Source organism: Apis mellifera, linkage group LG1 (genome assembly GCF_003254395.2).
Source record: "Apis mellifera strain DH4 linkage group LG1, Amel_HAv3.1, whole genome shotgun sequence".
Classification (NCBI taxonomy): domain Eukaryota; kingdom Metazoa; phylum Arthropoda; class Insecta; order Hymenoptera; family Apidae; genus Apis; species Apis mellifera.
Genome location: NC_037638.1, coordinates 21,062,422 through 21,079,578, shown reverse-complemented (window position 1 = coordinate 21,079,578; position 17,157 = coordinate 21,062,422). Strand labels below are relative to the sequence as shown.

The following is a 17,157-nucleotide window of genomic DNA, read 5'->3' as shown; positions in this document are numbered from 1 at the left end:
TAACATACCACTTCAACTTTTTTGTCTGTTACATGTTTGTCCTTATCCTTACTACCGCTAAATCTTTTAAATTGTGAACTAACTTCTTGCCATCTACTGTTAATGCTATATCTTATAGTTTCAGCATACCCAATATTTAATTTTTTTAATTCAATAGCTAATTCATTTAATTTTTTAATCTGTTCTTGTTTAGCATCAAATTCTACAGTAAAAGATTCTAATTGTCCCTCATAATTATTTACTTGTTCAAGTTTTAATGGTACATCTCGAAACCAATCTTCAAATTCTGTTATTATGGCATTATATTGTCTTAACATTTCTTCTCCTCTTTGTGCTTGTGTGCGCCTTGTTTCTATTTCAGACATAACTTGATGCCATTTGCTTCTTAATTTATCTTGATGTTCATTTTTTATCTTCTCAGCTCTAACAGGATCAGATATATGTACTGTCATAACTAGGCCATCACCTTTACTGATCAAAGCTGCTGCATCTGGAGCAAGAGTACTAACTTCTCCTTTTAGTACCTAAAATATATAAACATATATTGAACAAACGTATAATTTATAATATTAAAAAACATGTAAAATATATTTCACTAATATATATATACATATTTATATATATATTTATATATAATATATATTTTAACAATTTTTAATTTATATAAACATTAAAATTATTTGTAAAATTACTAGTTTTTGTTTATTAATCACTTCTAAATTGTTAACATCTTAATTTTTAATATTCAAATATACTTTAGATTTATTAATATTACAAAAATTTTAAAAAAAAATATAATACAAACTTCCAATCGTTTAGTTGGATCTTTTTCATTACTGATTCCACTGATGCTCATCAACATGACATCCATTCTATGTAACATCCGTTGTGCAGCTTGTTCAAATTCCAAAATACTTTTTTCTAAGCCTGTTCTGGATAAACTAGTTGAAATTTTAAAAGGCCTCTTATCACTAGAAATCTTCGTCTCTATTTTATGTTGTATTTCTTGTGATAATTTTTCAGTCTGTATCTATATACAACAAAATTATAAGAAAATCCATAATGAATCAAATTTCTTTATACATTTATATGTTAGCCTTCACCTATATTATATATATATCTACCAAATGTTAAAATTCTAATTATTACTAATTGTATTATTAATATTGTTATATTAATATATTATTATTAATTGTATTATTAATATATGCGTACATTGTATATAACATAGAGATAGATCTTACAATGGCAAGATAAATGCTATTAGAATTACCTTGCCCAAGAGGTGCTCAATATGCTCCTTTGAATTTGAATCTTCTCCTTCTGAACTGGAACTTCCAACATCAATTTCTGTATCATCAGAAAAAATTAAAACATCATCTGTTTCTTTATCGCTTCCGTAAAAGCTTTCACAATCCTCTAGTGTATCATCTTTTGAAATACTTCTAGCACGTCTAAATAACATCAATTTTATATTTCTTTCATAATCATTATTATGATTTTCATTACCATGCAATTTTGAAAGATCTTTTTCAAATGTTAATTCTTTAATATTATTGAGCTCTTTTTTGCTTTTTGTAGAATTAATTCCTGATGTGAGAACAAGATCAGCAGAACATCTTGAGCTTAATTTTGTACTTATTTCATTATCTTCGAGTATAAGATATTCAGCTATGCTATCCTTATCTTTCCATGCGGAGTTTTTTTCAAATTTGTTTACTTTACATGAAAATTGTGGTTTATAATTTGAAATTTGATTATCAGTTGAAGTATCCTCAACATCTAATTTCAGAGTTAATTTTTTAACACTTTTTGCAGAATATGAATCTATTATTTTTTTCTTCTTCAATATAGGAATAAGTTCTCTTTTCTTATTGACAGTTTGATTCCCATTACTAATTGCATTTTTACAAACTTTTATTCTAGTTTCTTTATCTTCTGTATCTGTATCTACCGATTCTGGTTCAGTTTCTGTATCTTCAATAATTTCTACTCTTTCAACAACTTGTGGTTTTAATCCTGCACTGACATTTGCACTTGGTAATATTACGTGATCTTCAGGAGATGCAACTGATTTTATTATTTCTATTTCTTTCACTTCTACAATACGAAAGGGATTCATCTGTGTATTATTATAGTTTAATGGTTTGGATTCTGTTGTAGTCAATGTATTGGAAGAAACTTGAGAAAATAATGTGCTATTTTTGGACAAAAAAAATTCTTCGTCGGCCATGTATACATCTGTATCAGGAGATAAAGAAGATAGATCGTCGTCAATATGAACAACTTGTGGTTGAGAAGTCTGAACAACATCGGGTATAGAGCTCATGTCTAATTTTCGTCTAACAGTTCTACTAACATCTACAATTTTAGCTTTTACTTTTTCAGATTTTGCGGAAGATTTCCGGCTTCGATGAACAATATCAACTGGTGAACTTTCAGGTGTACAAATAATATTACATTGACTTTCATCAAATGCGGGATTAAGATATCCTATACCATATATTTCCTCATTCTCATCTATCAATTTATTTTCTTTTTTAGCTAGTTGCATCGAAGTTTGATCTTGTCTAGACAATTTAGTACGTCCATAATTGTCTCTCCCCTTTGTTTCTCCCATCTTACTTTTTATTAATAAACTGTCTGTGATTTTGTGGATCCATTCCTGTGAAAATATGATAGGTAACAGAAAATTCATGGACAGGCGACAGTTAATTGAAAGAGCATTATTAATAGTATGACAATATCAAGCATGGCCAAAATGAAAGTGACAATGCATTTCATTGTGCAAACAAAGCTTTTTCGTTGCGTGTATCCATCACCAGTACAAAAATTTTGGAGTACATTTCTGCAGTTCATTTTTTTATTCGTTGATTTACAAATCATATTCAGACTTCTGTATAAAAATCTACATAAGGGGAGAGACAATATCATAAATGATCCATAAACAAATATTTTCCATCCACCAAAGTTTATATCTGCTTTTTATTAATAATGACAGTATTATTTACATAGATAGAGACACCTCTTGGACAAGATCAAAATGATCTATAAAACTTATTAATATAACTTATACAGTATAATATACCCAGGCACATAATAAAATGTTAAATATATGAAATATTAATCAAACTTAAATAATATACATAAATATATGTAATTAATTTATGTGTAAATTTTTAAAAGATTTAAAAAAATTAGAAAATTTTAAAAAATAAGTAGAAAATAAAATTATAAAACTTTAATTATTATATAAAATTATAAAAATTTAATAAAAAAAAATGAAAAATAAAATTACTATAAATTATTATAAATTAATGCATTATTAATTAAACTATATTTTAAACTTTAAACACCTTAAAAACTTAAAACTTTTACGTATTGCATCAACTAATTTTTCAATTGAAATTAAAACATTATTTTATAAAAATATAATTATATCATTGAAATAGTTATATCATTATTACATCATTGAAGAAATGAAAATTTTTTTCAATAAGATATACGTAATGGTACTATAAAGCACAAGCATTACATATACCAAATGTTAAGATAAAGAAGAAGCAATACAAGCAATGAGAAAACAAGCAATGGATGATATTTAAATTTATTATACAAATATTTATACGTACTTGAATTCTATTAGATATATCTTCCCATTTCTTACAAACATCTGAAACTTTCGGGTAATAAGTATAACGTTGTAGTTGATTGACTTTTGGTTTTGCTTCAATCATTTCGCTTTGAACAGCCTAAAAATTAATATAAGTTATTGAAAAAATTTTTAAAAATATATATACGTAATTATAATTAATATATTTCAATCAGAAATCATCATTTACTTTGCATTGTTCAAAATGATTTTCCGTCAATTGATCAACCGGAACACTATCTAATTTATTTAGTTTTTCCTCAACTTGTAAAAGCCATGCTTTTATTTCATCAACATTAGGTTCTTCCTAAAAATATAAAAATTGACTTTAAATATTTCAAATACGCTTTATATTAAATATTAATCTTTTTATGTATAATAAATTTACCTCTGAAGCATTACACAATCTTAATCTCTTTTCAGTATTTGCTAATCTAATAACAACATCTGATAATTTTTCTTTAAGTTGTTCTAAATACATAGGATCGCAAAGTTTAGAAAATTCATCTTGTGAATTTAATAATTTATCTTTTACAACGTTTAATCGTGGTATTACTTCTGTTAAGGTTTCCTATTTAAACAATTTCACAGTTATTTGTTTTTATAAAAAATCGTAACATTCAAATTTATGTACTTATTTAATCACATACTTACTCGTACATATATCGCATTAACTGGAAGATCAGGCATATTTTTTTGATTATCCAATTCTTTATTAATACTATCCATAGACATATTAATATAAGACATATTTTTATACATATCGCGTGATAAATCCAGTGCTGTTTCTAAACATGCTTTTGATTCAGTTATATGTAAACCCAACTACAATAATGAAAAAATACAATTTAATATATATAATATAAATTTTTATATAGAAAATAATATTCTATTAAAAATATATACATATTGATATTACGCATATTACCTTATTGTATAATTCTTTTAACATATCAATTCGTCGTGAAAATTTCTCTGGTTCAGTGACACTTTTTTCTTCAACTAATTTTCTACCAGTTATTATAATATTTTCTATCTCACTTTTAATTTCACTTAATGTTTGATAAAAACGCTATAAAGAAATAAATTATAAAATTTGAATTTATCAAAATATATAATTTATATAATAAATAATTTATTACCAGACAATGTTTAAGTTGACCTTCAATAGCTTCTGGATCTTCTGATGACAGTTCTAATAAACAAGTTGCTTCTTCTATTCCTCTAAGTTCTCGTAAAGCTCTGGATAATCTTGGTTCTAAATTCGTTGGACATCGAAAACGTTGAAATTTCTGTTGAACTTCAGAGAATTTCTGTTCAATGAGAGTTAATTGTTCTTGTAATCTGAGTGCTGCTTCTTGTTTTCCAGAAGCCTTGTAGGATTCAATTTGTAATGCCATTTCTTGAAGTGTAGATCGTTGATGTTCCATTTCTTCCATTAATTTCTAAAGTTTGATTTATATAATTAATATCACAAGAAAATTTATATTTATCTAATTTTTTTCCCAATTTATGATAAAAAAAAATGTATTATATATTTCTTATTTTATATTTTTGCAAAATACACAAATAATTTTCTTTCATGCTTCTTAGAAGCAATGTTTTATATACAAATTGTTTATTAATGTAAGAGCAAAAAATGAATTTTACATTTTTAGTACACATATTATATTTACATATTTTGTATTAATTTGTAAATGAATCATTTTTTTTTTTGAATGTTCAATAAATAAATAACAAAAATTTCACTAACAGACCTGATAATCATGAGGCAAATCATCAGCTGTAAGATCGCAGTCAAGACGTGCTGTTAGTACAGAATCTATTTGCGTTAAGGAATGCTGAAGAGCAAGAATACGTCCTTCCGATTGTTGTGCTTGCTTCACAGATCCTTCCAGCAGCTTTGCTCGCTGCCCTGCCTACTCAAAATATAATTCTAATTTTGTAATTCAATAAAAATTGTGTAATATATATTATTAAATAATATTCAACAACTGAATTTTCATATTTAAAAAGTCATTTAAAATTTAAAAAAATATAATATAGATATAAAAAAATTATTTGCTTAAGAATATTGAAAATTTTTTAAAATTTATCCAAATAATAATTATTAAATAAAAAAAAAAATTTATAATTCATACAAGCAACAATAATATTTTGAAGCAGAATAAAAAAATCAATGATGTTTAAATAAATAAATAGATTTTTTTACTAATGATGCATGCAGTTAAAAATAAATACAATTTTTTGTTATGAACAAAATTAATATTTCAAGCATAACATTACATATAATGATCATCATACCTGATTATTTAAACTTTCCCAACGACTTGTTAGATTCTCTACATCTGTTTTAATAGACTGAGTCATGATGTTACTTTCAATCAACTGTTTACCTATTTCTTGTATCTTTTCAAGTCTTAATTCTGGATGATTTCGTATATAATTTTCTAAATCCTTTTCAAGGTAAAAATTTATTATTTTTTTAAAAATTATAAAAATTTGTCCTATATTATAAACTATATTAAATACACTTACATCAAGTTCTTCTGATATTTCTTCAGCATCTGCAGCTCTTTCTGTTGATCTTCTCAATCTTTTATCTAATTTATCCAACCAATCACTTTCTTGTGCAACTAAAGCACGGAATTCACCATATTCGTGGCTAGCATTTTGTAAATGTCTATATCGTTCATAAATACGATCTGTAACATCGGTCCAACGAGCATTTAAAAATGTAAATCGTCTACCAAGTTCTTGCACTGAAGATCCTTCAGAACTTAATAATTTATCATTGCCCATTTCATTGAGATTTCTAAATTCTTCTACTCGCTTATCTATCTTTTCTTTTAATGACTGATATCGACCACGAACTTGAAACAGTTCAACAGAAGACGTTATTTTGGTTTCAATTGGTATTTCTTTTTCTAAAGTCGATAACCACTTTGTAAAGTCTTCTATTCCATTTATTATTTCATCATTTTTTTTCAATGTATCCTCATACTTATCATTTAAACTTTTAGCACCGTCAACGATAGCATTCCATTTATGCGATATAACTTCTAACTTATTGTTTAACACATTTGCAAATTTTGGTTCAGAATTTTCAAGTAATTTATTTGTAGAAATTTGGAGTTTTTCTATTTTTGGTTTCATTTCATTTATATCTTCACAAAAAGATTGAATCTGTTTTAATCTAAATTCCATAGTTTCAATATCATTTGATATATTATCTTTTGATAATTCTTCTAAATATTGGCTTGATTTTTCAAGCCAATTTTCAAGCTCTGAAAGCTCGTTATTGAATATTTTTAAACATTGAATATCTACGAAAGATTACAATATATTTTTAAAAAAAGAAAGAAATAAAATTTCATAAAAAAAATAACACGCGCGCATGTACATATATATATACATATATATAAAGATATATATATATATACCTTTTTGCAAATTTTGTTGACGTTCTTCTAATATTATGGGTATATCGCTCCATTTAGTAATAAGATCTTGTAATGCATCTTTAAGTCTTTGACCCTGAGAATCTCCATTGGTCTTCATTATTAATTCATGTCCAACACTGTTTACATAATTATAAGCTTCTTGGTGTTCTCTCAAAGAATTTTGCAAATCGCTGAATTTTCGTAATTGTTCTGTCATTGTTTTATCATCTGACATTACTATATGTTCTGATAATAACATACTTTCCACATTATTAATAAAAGAAGTGAGATTAGTAACTGCATCTGTATATTTCTTCGGCGGTGTTTTATCAACAGCATCATTTAATTCAGTTAATTTTTCAGATAATCTGAAATGATATTGGGAAATTATTAAAATTGTATATATTTTATATATTAATATAAATATTATATATCATTATATATAATATATTATATATATATATATATATATATATATATATATATATATAAAATATAAAATTTTATCAATATAAATAAATGAAAAAAGAAGTTATTACGTTTTATATAATTTTTCCCAGTTACAAACAAACATTTGTATATCTTCATTTAAATTGATAGTTTCGTTAATTCCAGTTTGATTTTCTGATAATTCTTTGGCTTTTTCTAATAATTTTTTTATGCGCTCTTCATGAGATTTCATTGATTTCAATTTCACCTAAACAAAAATTATATTTAAATTAAAATTTTAATTAGAATTTTATTTAGATTTAAAAAAAAATATATTTTAAAGAAAATTATTTTAAAGTATTTTAAAGAAACAAAACAATATTACTCTAAATGGTTCCACTTGATTGTTTCCTTTATTTGAATCAAACCATTTAGAATAGCTATCTAACATTAAATTTAAACTAGACAGTTCTGTTCGAAATTTTTTTACTTCTTCTAGATATTCTATACGATTTCTTATTTCTTCAAGCCGACTATTAGTTGCCATCCAACAATTCTGTATATCTTTAATTTTTGTTTCATCTGTTTCAATTGATTCATTAGCATTTTTTAATTCTTCGAGAAGCTGCTTCCCCAATTCTAAAACTTTGTCATAATCATTTTTATGTGCTTCTATATCAGCAATTGTATCATTATAAACAACTTTCTTTTCTTCGATGCTTAATTCGTCAAATACTCCCTCCGATCGTCCAATTTCTAAATCAATATAATCGAGCCATTTATACAGATTATGTAATGCCGATTCAAATTCATGTCTACTTGTACTGTCTACGCGACGTTTCTTTGAATCACTATGAGGTGTAGACTGAAAAGAAAAATAATAAATATAAGAAATATAAATTCACGTAATAAATATTTTAAAAAATTTATAAAATTTTTCGCAAATATACAGTTGCAGTAATTTCTTCTTTATAAGCGATACTTGTTACTGTTTCAGACATCCATTCATTGCCTGTAACTACAGTTGTTTCCCTCTCAGTCTTCAGATCAAATTCAAATCCCGAATTTGTTATCTAATATTATATAAAAATAAAAAATATTTTTTGTATAGATAGAAAATAATATATAGAAAATAAATAAATTTTATATGTTACCCTTTGTGTTTGCACTTCCATTATTTGTCCCACTGCTTCCCATCGATCTTGCAAATTTTCGATTTTTTCTAATATATTAATACATTCTGGTGAAGTATTTTGTCCTTCCAATTCTTGAATTGATTCTTGTAAAGACATTAACTTTCTTTGATTTTCATCCATATCCATTTTTAATATTTGTAATTTTTTAATTCTTTCAAGTACTTCACCAATTTCGGAAGCAGGATTTGCTTCCATTTGTTTTAAAGTAATTTCAGTTTCATTCAACCATGACATTAATCTTTTATAGTCATCGTTAACATTTTGCCAAAGTGAAGAAAGAGCCTGCAAACGTTGCCTCCTTTCTTCTTTCCATTGACAAATATGAGTCCATCGCTCTCCGAGAGCAGATAATTGATCTTCCATTTGCGCATAAACTGCTTCAGAATTTTCTTCATCCACAACAACTACCATATTTCTCATACCATCAACAACTCCTTGCTGTGCTTCAATATCTTGTTCTAATTCATTCAATTGTTTCAGTTGTTCGTCTAAGGCAGATTGATTTAATTCAATAGCTGCCATTCGCGAAATTCTATCTTCAGTTCTTGTTAACCATTGCCGTAATGCATCTAACTGACCTTGTTGCATTTGCATAAGAACCTATAATAATTAAAAAATTATTTATTAATTATATATAAAATTAATATTAGTGTTATTATACGCACCTCATGAATTTTAGTTTGTCTTTCCATTGCACGCATTCGAAGTCCTTCCCATCGAGAATTTAATAATGACATTTGAACACGAACTTCGTGTTCTTCATCTTTGTGTAAACCGCCTTCCGCTAATAATCTCGCACCTTCTTCCAATACAGCACCAACACCATCTTGATGACCGGATAATTCTACCAAAAATGATTCGTGTTCGTGAAATTGTTGCTTTAACACTTCTAAAGTAGATCCAGGATCTGGAGCATGATTTAATTTATCTTCTGCCTCCAAAAGCCAAGTCAAAACTTCCTCGAGAGCGACTTGATAACCACCAAGTTCTACCGATACGTTTGTCGCAAGACTCATCGGTCGTGATGTTGGTGTTCCAAAATTTGTAAAAGATAATGTATTCTACAAATATTTTTATTTTATAAATTTTTTTATAAATTATACGAATAATATATATAAAATCAAGTTACCTCTGCTCCCGGAGTAGTAACCGGGCTACTATCACTCGCTACTGATAGATCTAATTCGCCTATATCATCTCCAGAATGAGGTAATGATTGAAAAAGACACATAACGTACATCATTATTGATTTTTTATCCGGCACCGATGTATTCACATCTGTCATAAAATATATAATTTTTAAATATTAACGTAATTAAAATTAACAATTAATTATAAAAGTAAAATTAAAATTAATTTGATTTTCTTGATTTATATTATATACCTTCTGGATCCAACAAACGTTCAATACCCAATTGTTCCTGAGCAATACGAAATGCATGATCTAGTCTAGCATTGGGATGTTTACGCGCTATGTTATTAAAATCAAATAAATGCGGTTTCCATTTATGAAGAATAGCATTGAATGCTAAACCATCTGACCAAGATGTAGTAAAGTTTTTAATATCAACTCCAGAATAATTCTGAAAACGATATATCAAAATTTTATCATATATTACAGCAATAAATTAAAAAAGATATTATTATTTAATTGGATCATATTTTCACCTGTGAATTTTGACGACACCATGCTAAAAGAGTTTTCTCTAAATTCGTCTGTTGTAGTTCTGTCATTAAATCTTTCAGATGATAATGTACCTAAGGAAATATTTGTAATTATTTAGTCTCAAATAAATGAAAGATTATTTAAAAGAAATCATATAAGATGAAAAAAATAATAGCATACAATAATAAATGCAATAATAATAAAAACATACTGATAATTTTTATTTTAAACAAATTAATCATAAAACTGACCTGCCAGTGTAGAATAATACTCCATACTAATCCAAGTGTTAGCTTAGGATTCCCATCAACTATATCGTTACTGCTAATATTTACGAGTTTTACCTAGGAGAATGACAAGAATCATTAGTTTGCACTTTCTACATTGTTTTCTAATTAAATATATCAGCAACTTACATTATTTTGTTCAAGAATTTGCAAAGCTTTATTAACATTATTCAAATGATGAACTCTCATTCGACCGCGTTCTCTTTTCTGTAAATAAATAGATTATAAGATTAGGTATACGATTTTTTTTTAAATCATTAAAAAGAATTATAAATAGTGCAATTTAAAGATATTCATGAAACGGCATAAATATGCGGAACGATGCATATTTTTCGCTCGGAATACTTTTACGCCTACTATATACAGATAACTAGCAGTTTTATGTAAATATTCGTAATGCTCGATAGGCGCACCTGTTTGGAATTCTATTCGTAAAGCTCATAATGTAAACACGAGACGTGCTACTCCAAGAAGCATTTAAAGAAAAAAATAATTGTCAGCGGAATGTTTAAAAGATTACATCAGACGTAAAATAAAAATACCATGTATGTCTCGTAACAAGCTATCGCACCTATCCGTTTAGATTATGTAATCATTCACCTATATTGAAAATACTATACTTACATAGACTTTAGATGTGAGAACTTCCAAGAGAGACAATAACCGATTGCCATCTCGCAAGTCAACGAACAAATCAGAAATCGGCTCGTGATGATTCTGCGATAAAGATTTAATTTGTTATTTGATTACACGTGAATATATTCTTATATTTTTATATTTAAAAACATGGCACGTACCTTAAGTAATTGCGAATTTATCCATTTTGCAAACGTTTTCTTTTGTACATCTTCCCGCTCATCTGTAACATATTTAATCATTGTATTATAATCGAAAAATAATTGTTAATACAAATCAATTTATCGCACAATTTATATCACAATTTGATGTGACAAATTTATACACAATGATATATCAATCTTAATAATATACTCGAAACAATTGAATTGTACAAATACATTTTAGATAATCAAAAAAATTAATAAATAATATAAACATATTATATTAAAAATATTATTATTAATGATAATGTATTAAATTCTCAAAAGTATCTTTTGAGAAATTTGTGGAAAAGCGGATAATAAACAAAATCTCACAGTTGTTACGATTCGGCTGAAAGAAGAGCAAGGAATTTTGATTTAAATATTTTGTTCCTGAAACAAGAGCAGTGGTTTCATTGTCATTTCGACATTACCGCGAAATTATTGTCGACGTGGCAACGACGTCTCGTCATCTATCGCGTTGACACTCATTGACCCCGGTAGATGCAGCAGTAAACTCTTGAAATTTAGGTCGGCCAACAGAAAGTCATAAGCATGATGCTTAAATACCTGGTTGGATTCTGTACGACTAGCGATTTTTCAAGAGTCGACAATTTTATTTTATAGATACACATATAAGAAGCTCGAATAATTAATCGTCCCTTCGAAATTCACAGACTCGGTGACAAGTGTTTAACTTGTAAAGGTAAACTGTTCGAGTGATTCATCGTACTTTGATCAAAACGGTCTTTCACTCGTTTCTCCGATATCTAAACAGAGTCCTTCAAAACCCGACGCAACCGCATACATTAGACGCATTTTTACCAGAAACCAGAATATTCAGATTCCGATCATATTGCTTTATACCGGCCTATGCTATAAATTCTTACTCGTACAATATCCTATATCCTATATCCTTCGCAAATCTCTCACATCATCTATCCCCATTTCAACTTATCACCATTCGTCATTCCCTTCGCATATCGTCGAATTATTGCCAAGTGAGACGTCTCGACATCGTTAAAATCCAATCGCAAATAAACGGTATTAATCATTTATAGCTTTATCAGAGTCCCTGACGTTAATCGATCCAGAAAGCTATGCATTTTTCGCCCTACATTTGAGCAAACAAATAAATCGAAAAGAAACGCAACAAAACACGCGGACGTCACCGGCCAGCGAATGAATGAATGAATGAACGGTCGTACTTATCTTACATTCGAAGGCACACAAGATAATGGAGAGAAGCGAAGGGGAGCCGAGGGGGATGTTATAAATCGCGAATGGCGATCACGTAGCCGAAGCAAAGTATGCCGTAAGATACGAGAGCGTGCGTCTTTCCCGGCCTGGCATCGGCCAACGTGGAGCCTTTCCTTACGAAACCGTGCCGCTTCCGAATATGGTGCATCCAGTTCTTTTGCACCGTCATACGATCCACCAGTTTTCTTTACGATAGCGCCCCGTTCCTCTGAACCGCCGCCGTTTTCTGTTAGAAAAATTCAATCGCAACACGTAATCATCGCGCCACTTCCTGCGCGCTCTCGATAGACACCATCCTACGCGATCGGGAGTAACGACCATTAGAACGATTGTTCGATGGCGATACACGTTACCCATGCTACTAATAGGATGGTATTTACTCGTTAACTTGGGAGGATGAGTTAACTTGTTGTTTAAAAATATCTTCTCACTTGGAAACTCGACTTACGAACGGATGATGATGATGATTCACGGATAGAAATCGGTTAGAGTCCGGTTGCGAAGAATTTCTATCGTTTCTGGAAGTTATTTAAACTGTACAATGCCAGATTATCTGTCGATTGAATATTTAGAATGTATATATATATATATATATATATATATATATATATATATTTTTCTATTTCAACACTTTAACACAGGATTTCAGAAATTCATTCTATTCACATATAAGTTATAAGTTTCTTATGAATTTTAAAAAGATATTTCTTGTATATAATTCGAAAGAATCCTGTATTTTTAATCATTATTGACAAGAAGATATATGATAGACGACAAGTTTAGAGATGATTGCACATGATGAATATAACGGAATTTCAAAGCCGAGGTCATTCAGCTTTCGTAGTATCAAACGGAAAACGTGAATCTTAACGCGAATACTTATTGTCGTTTTAATCAATATCAAATATTTCCTTATCGGATTAAATTGATATTAGAAACATAGTTAAAATGCAATTTATCTACTTAAATACTGTATCTAAATTGATACTAATAATGAGATAATTTACTCAAATCGCAAGATTGATTCCCTAGTTATTTGAAGAAGGCAATGAAATCGTTTTAATTCATATCAGATGGAAACTATATAAAGAAAAATATTGTAAGCAAATACAGAATTATTTATAACTCGATATTTTCCACAATATAGTTCCATATATGTAACAGTAAAATATAGGAAATCTATTAGTAGTATGCATCTAATCCATGAAACTGTTATGTCAAATCATTCTCAAATCTATTGATTTTTGAACTATCGCAATCTACATATTATCAACTTATATCGGATCGAATGTATCGAAGTTACAAGAAACGAAACAGTTGTATTCACGTGTCGTACAAACTATCTGTAACGAAATTCCCTTAACGTCTTCTGGAACCCAAAGCTGGATTCAAGTGTTTATACGCACATGCACATCTGCTGGTTCATTTTCAAAGCAACTAATGTAAACAGAGATGGCCAAGTATGAAGTATACGCGAGAAAATATTGCATACGCCGTTATATTAAATGAAATATACACGTCACATAAAATTAATCATAGCTTTTGATAAATGCTGAAAACTTCGTTGTCGAAAAATGGAATAAAATTATAGAACATATAAATATATCGTTTAATTTTTAGATGGATTTGCGTCTACACGAACGAATATTTGATTTGATTGAAATACAAATTTCGATATTCCTGCTCGAATGATTTTTGAGCCTGCAACAATTGCTAGCGATCTACCCTTTCCCGATTACAAGGGTTGAACGAACCGCAAGTTCGAAGCGCGTAATGCTGTTAACGCCTCGATAATACATCGGCGAGAAAACAGTGCCAGCCATCTGAAACCACCGCTAAACTTAGCTAAATGCGCGCTAACACGCGCTCTCTTCTCCACTATAAGCACATTCATTAGAGTAAATCAACGAAACAAATATTTCACGAGTAATGTCGTTGCACTGACACCTATCCAACTTTCTAAAAAGAAACCTTGGATTTTTTATCGTTTGCGTTTTATCGCTTACAAAAGCGCTTATGAGTCATTTTTTCCGTGAATCAAATAAGAATGATTATATATTGTTTCTTTGTACTAACTTATATCCAACTTTATAATCGTATATATATATATTTCATTCCAAAGCTTGATTTTTAATTATATTATATAGTAATTAAAAGAAAAAGAAAAAGAAAAAGTAAGATATAAATAAATCTTTGGATATAGAAATATCTATATTTACAATCATAGTAATCTTTTGATTATATTAGTATATATAACCATTACGCCATCGATAGTGCACTAGGTTTGCAATATCGCTGTCACAGCACGATCTCGAGTATCAGTTACCTCAAGGACGTAGCATTTTTCGCGAGTCAACTACCACTTGCAAGAGAAATGCTCTCCATACAGGTATCTTTATATTCAAGCTCGAATCTCCTAGAGAATTATACGTATCGAGATCGAGTCATGATTCTACGTCGAGCGGGAGCTCTTACGCATCATTCTTGAATGCACCAACTGCCTCGGCAAAGTCGGAATTAACGATCTTGAACCTGATTCTCTCCCTTTTTTCTTCTTCGAACCGTTCGCCTTACTTTGTCCCTTATTCTTTCTCTTTCTTTTTTGCTAGATCGTTAAGCATCGAAAAGGCCTCTGAACGAGATGCTCAAAACCACTCGATGTCGCCTCTTCATTAAAAAGATGCAAATATCGAGAAAATGAAGAGAGAAAGATCCGAAAAAATGTAATAAAGAGCTAACCGTGGAGAAAGAGGTTGCGCGTCGTCGATTTTACGATAAATTACCTTAATTTTGTCGTAAACAGTGTGGCGGTCGAGGAACTCTTAATTCTTTGCGCAAGACAGAAAATTGGTCTATAAATATCCTTACTTAACACAGTAGTTACGATTAATGTTTGTAATTTCATAGTAGAACTTGAGAACAGTCGTAAGAAGTCACAACCTCGTGATTATTTTCTTCGCTAACTATGAAGATATGTCAATCGATGTTTCTATTCTTTTACTATCACACCGCATCTAAAAAATAAAAAATAATATCAAGGAAACATATTTTATTAGAAAAGAGATGATGAGAATTAACTATGTACAATAGCTCAAACCACAAAAAGGCGGGAAAAGTGTATCTAGGCCAGCAATATATATTTATTCAAACGCACTTTGCGTGTCTATTCTTTGTGATCGTACTGACGGCTTAAAAGTCGCAAAGCTTTTAAACGCTTTTCGACTATAAACTATTCAGTGTCGCCTTTTCATTGATCGACACTAGCCTGAAAGCAAGAAGAGCACTACGTGCACTTTGCGAACAAGCTAACTGCCTAGGATAACTGTCAATGTAGAGAATAATGGTTTAAACGAGATGACAATGAAACGAGAACTACCAACCACGAAGATTGCATCTTCTCTGGTGCGTATACTTGGAACGCGTGTCGTTGGCCCTAAACGCACCATCATCTGAAGTTCACAGGTCAAATGAATTGATGGGATCGCGTAATGTTCACACTAGCGTCCTAGTATTTAATGTGTTCAATTCAGCGTATATTTTCAGTCATCTCTCAATATAATCGACGTAAAAATATATTTTTCTTCTGTTCTTTATTGAATTCAGCATATAAATATGTAATTCAGCATGTACCTATGAATGAAACATTTTATATTATATATATATATAAAATTAAATAATGTCTCTTGACTTTTTTAATGAAATACGATAACAAAAAATTATTTTTATCTATATTATAATATGATTATAATTAATCGTATTCATTCAAATTGAAAAAAAAATATAATAGAATATATCTTTTAATAGATCTAATATGTAAATATGTAAAAATTATATTAATAATGAATGCATTTAATAAATATAATATTTGATGTCTAGTATTTAAAAAAAAATGATAAGAATTTACATTTAAATTTTAATTGAAATCAGCAGTATTAATGAACACATATCGAATATTAAATGCTAATTAATAGAATATGATAATTTCATAACATTTGAATACGGAAACAATTAATCGTAACCTGTTCGTATCAATTACATGAGTTATGTCAAATTAATCCATTTTAAAATTATCGATTTGTTTTATAGATATAATATAATAAAGTATTTAGTATTATGAATTCATGTAGTTATTAGTACCATATATAAAAGACTACATAATGTACAATATGTACATTAATTATACATATTTCATAGTTTTTTTCATAGTATAATATGTCATTTATTTTTCTTTAATAAATTATAAATTTAAGATATATAAATTATAATATAAAATGCATAAATTATAAATTTAAAAAATATATTCTTGAAATATTTTTAATAATATTATTTGTATAGAATTGTTTCATATCGAATTAAATTATATAGAATCAAACTATATTAAATTGAAATAAAATAACTCGAAAAAA

The 17,157-nt window shown here is 28.5% G+C and overlaps 1 protein-coding gene across 11 annotated transcripts in view; it reads right to left on the bottom strand.

Moving 5' to 3' along the window:
* Window positions 1-17,157, bottom strand: part of LOC413968 (dystrophin, isoforms A/C/F/G/H) — a 413,776-nt gene that overhangs the window by 390,327 nt on the left and 6,292 nt on the right. For 9 of the 11 annotated variants that reach the window (XM_026446499.1, XM_026446488.1, XM_026446500.1 and 6 more), the window contains 25 exons: window positions 11,471-11,532; window positions 11,298-11,390; window positions 10,803-10,880; window positions 10,638-10,730; window positions 10,389-10,478; window positions 10,105-10,303; window positions 9,850-9,998; window positions 9,386-9,781; window positions 8,679-9,320; window positions 8,475-8,597; window positions 7,910-8,389; window positions 7,635-7,792; window positions 7,096-7,463; window positions 6,191-6,978; window positions 5,957-6,109; window positions 5,410-5,571; window positions 4,795-5,097; window positions 4,581-4,724; window positions 4,307-4,477; window positions 4,041-4,223; window positions 3,843-3,959; window positions 3,633-3,752; window positions 1,274-2,665; window positions 806-1,030; window positions 9-524 (listed from right to left, as the gene is read on the bottom strand). In XM_026446499.1, the coding sequence (XP_026302284.1) occupies window positions 9-524; window positions 806-1,030; window positions 1,274-2,665; window positions 3,633-3,752; window positions 3,843-3,959; window positions 4,041-4,223; window positions 4,307-4,477; window positions 4,581-4,724; window positions 4,795-5,097; window positions 5,410-5,571; window positions 5,957-6,109; window positions 6,191-6,978; window positions 7,096-7,463; window positions 7,635-7,792; window positions 7,910-8,389; window positions 8,475-8,597; window positions 8,679-9,320; window positions 9,386-9,781; window positions 9,850-9,998; window positions 10,105-10,303; window positions 10,389-10,478; window positions 10,638-10,730; window positions 10,803-10,880; window positions 11,298-11,390; window positions 11,471-11,532 (7,205 nt within the window). The remainder of the gene's footprint in view (window positions 1-8; window positions 525-805; window positions 1,031-1,273; window positions 2,666-3,632; window positions 3,753-3,842; window positions 3,960-4,040; window positions 4,224-4,306; window positions 4,478-4,580; window positions 4,725-4,794; window positions 5,098-5,409; window positions 5,572-5,956; window positions 6,110-6,190; window positions 6,979-7,095; window positions 7,464-7,634; window positions 7,793-7,909; window positions 8,390-8,474; window positions 8,598-8,678; window positions 9,321-9,385; window positions 9,782-9,849; window positions 9,999-10,104; window positions 10,304-10,388; window positions 10,479-10,637; window positions 10,731-10,802; window positions 10,881-11,297; window positions 11,391-11,470; window positions 11,533-17,157) is intronic. The other 2 variants (XM_026446501.1, XM_026446514.1) reach the window with 2 other exon arrangements.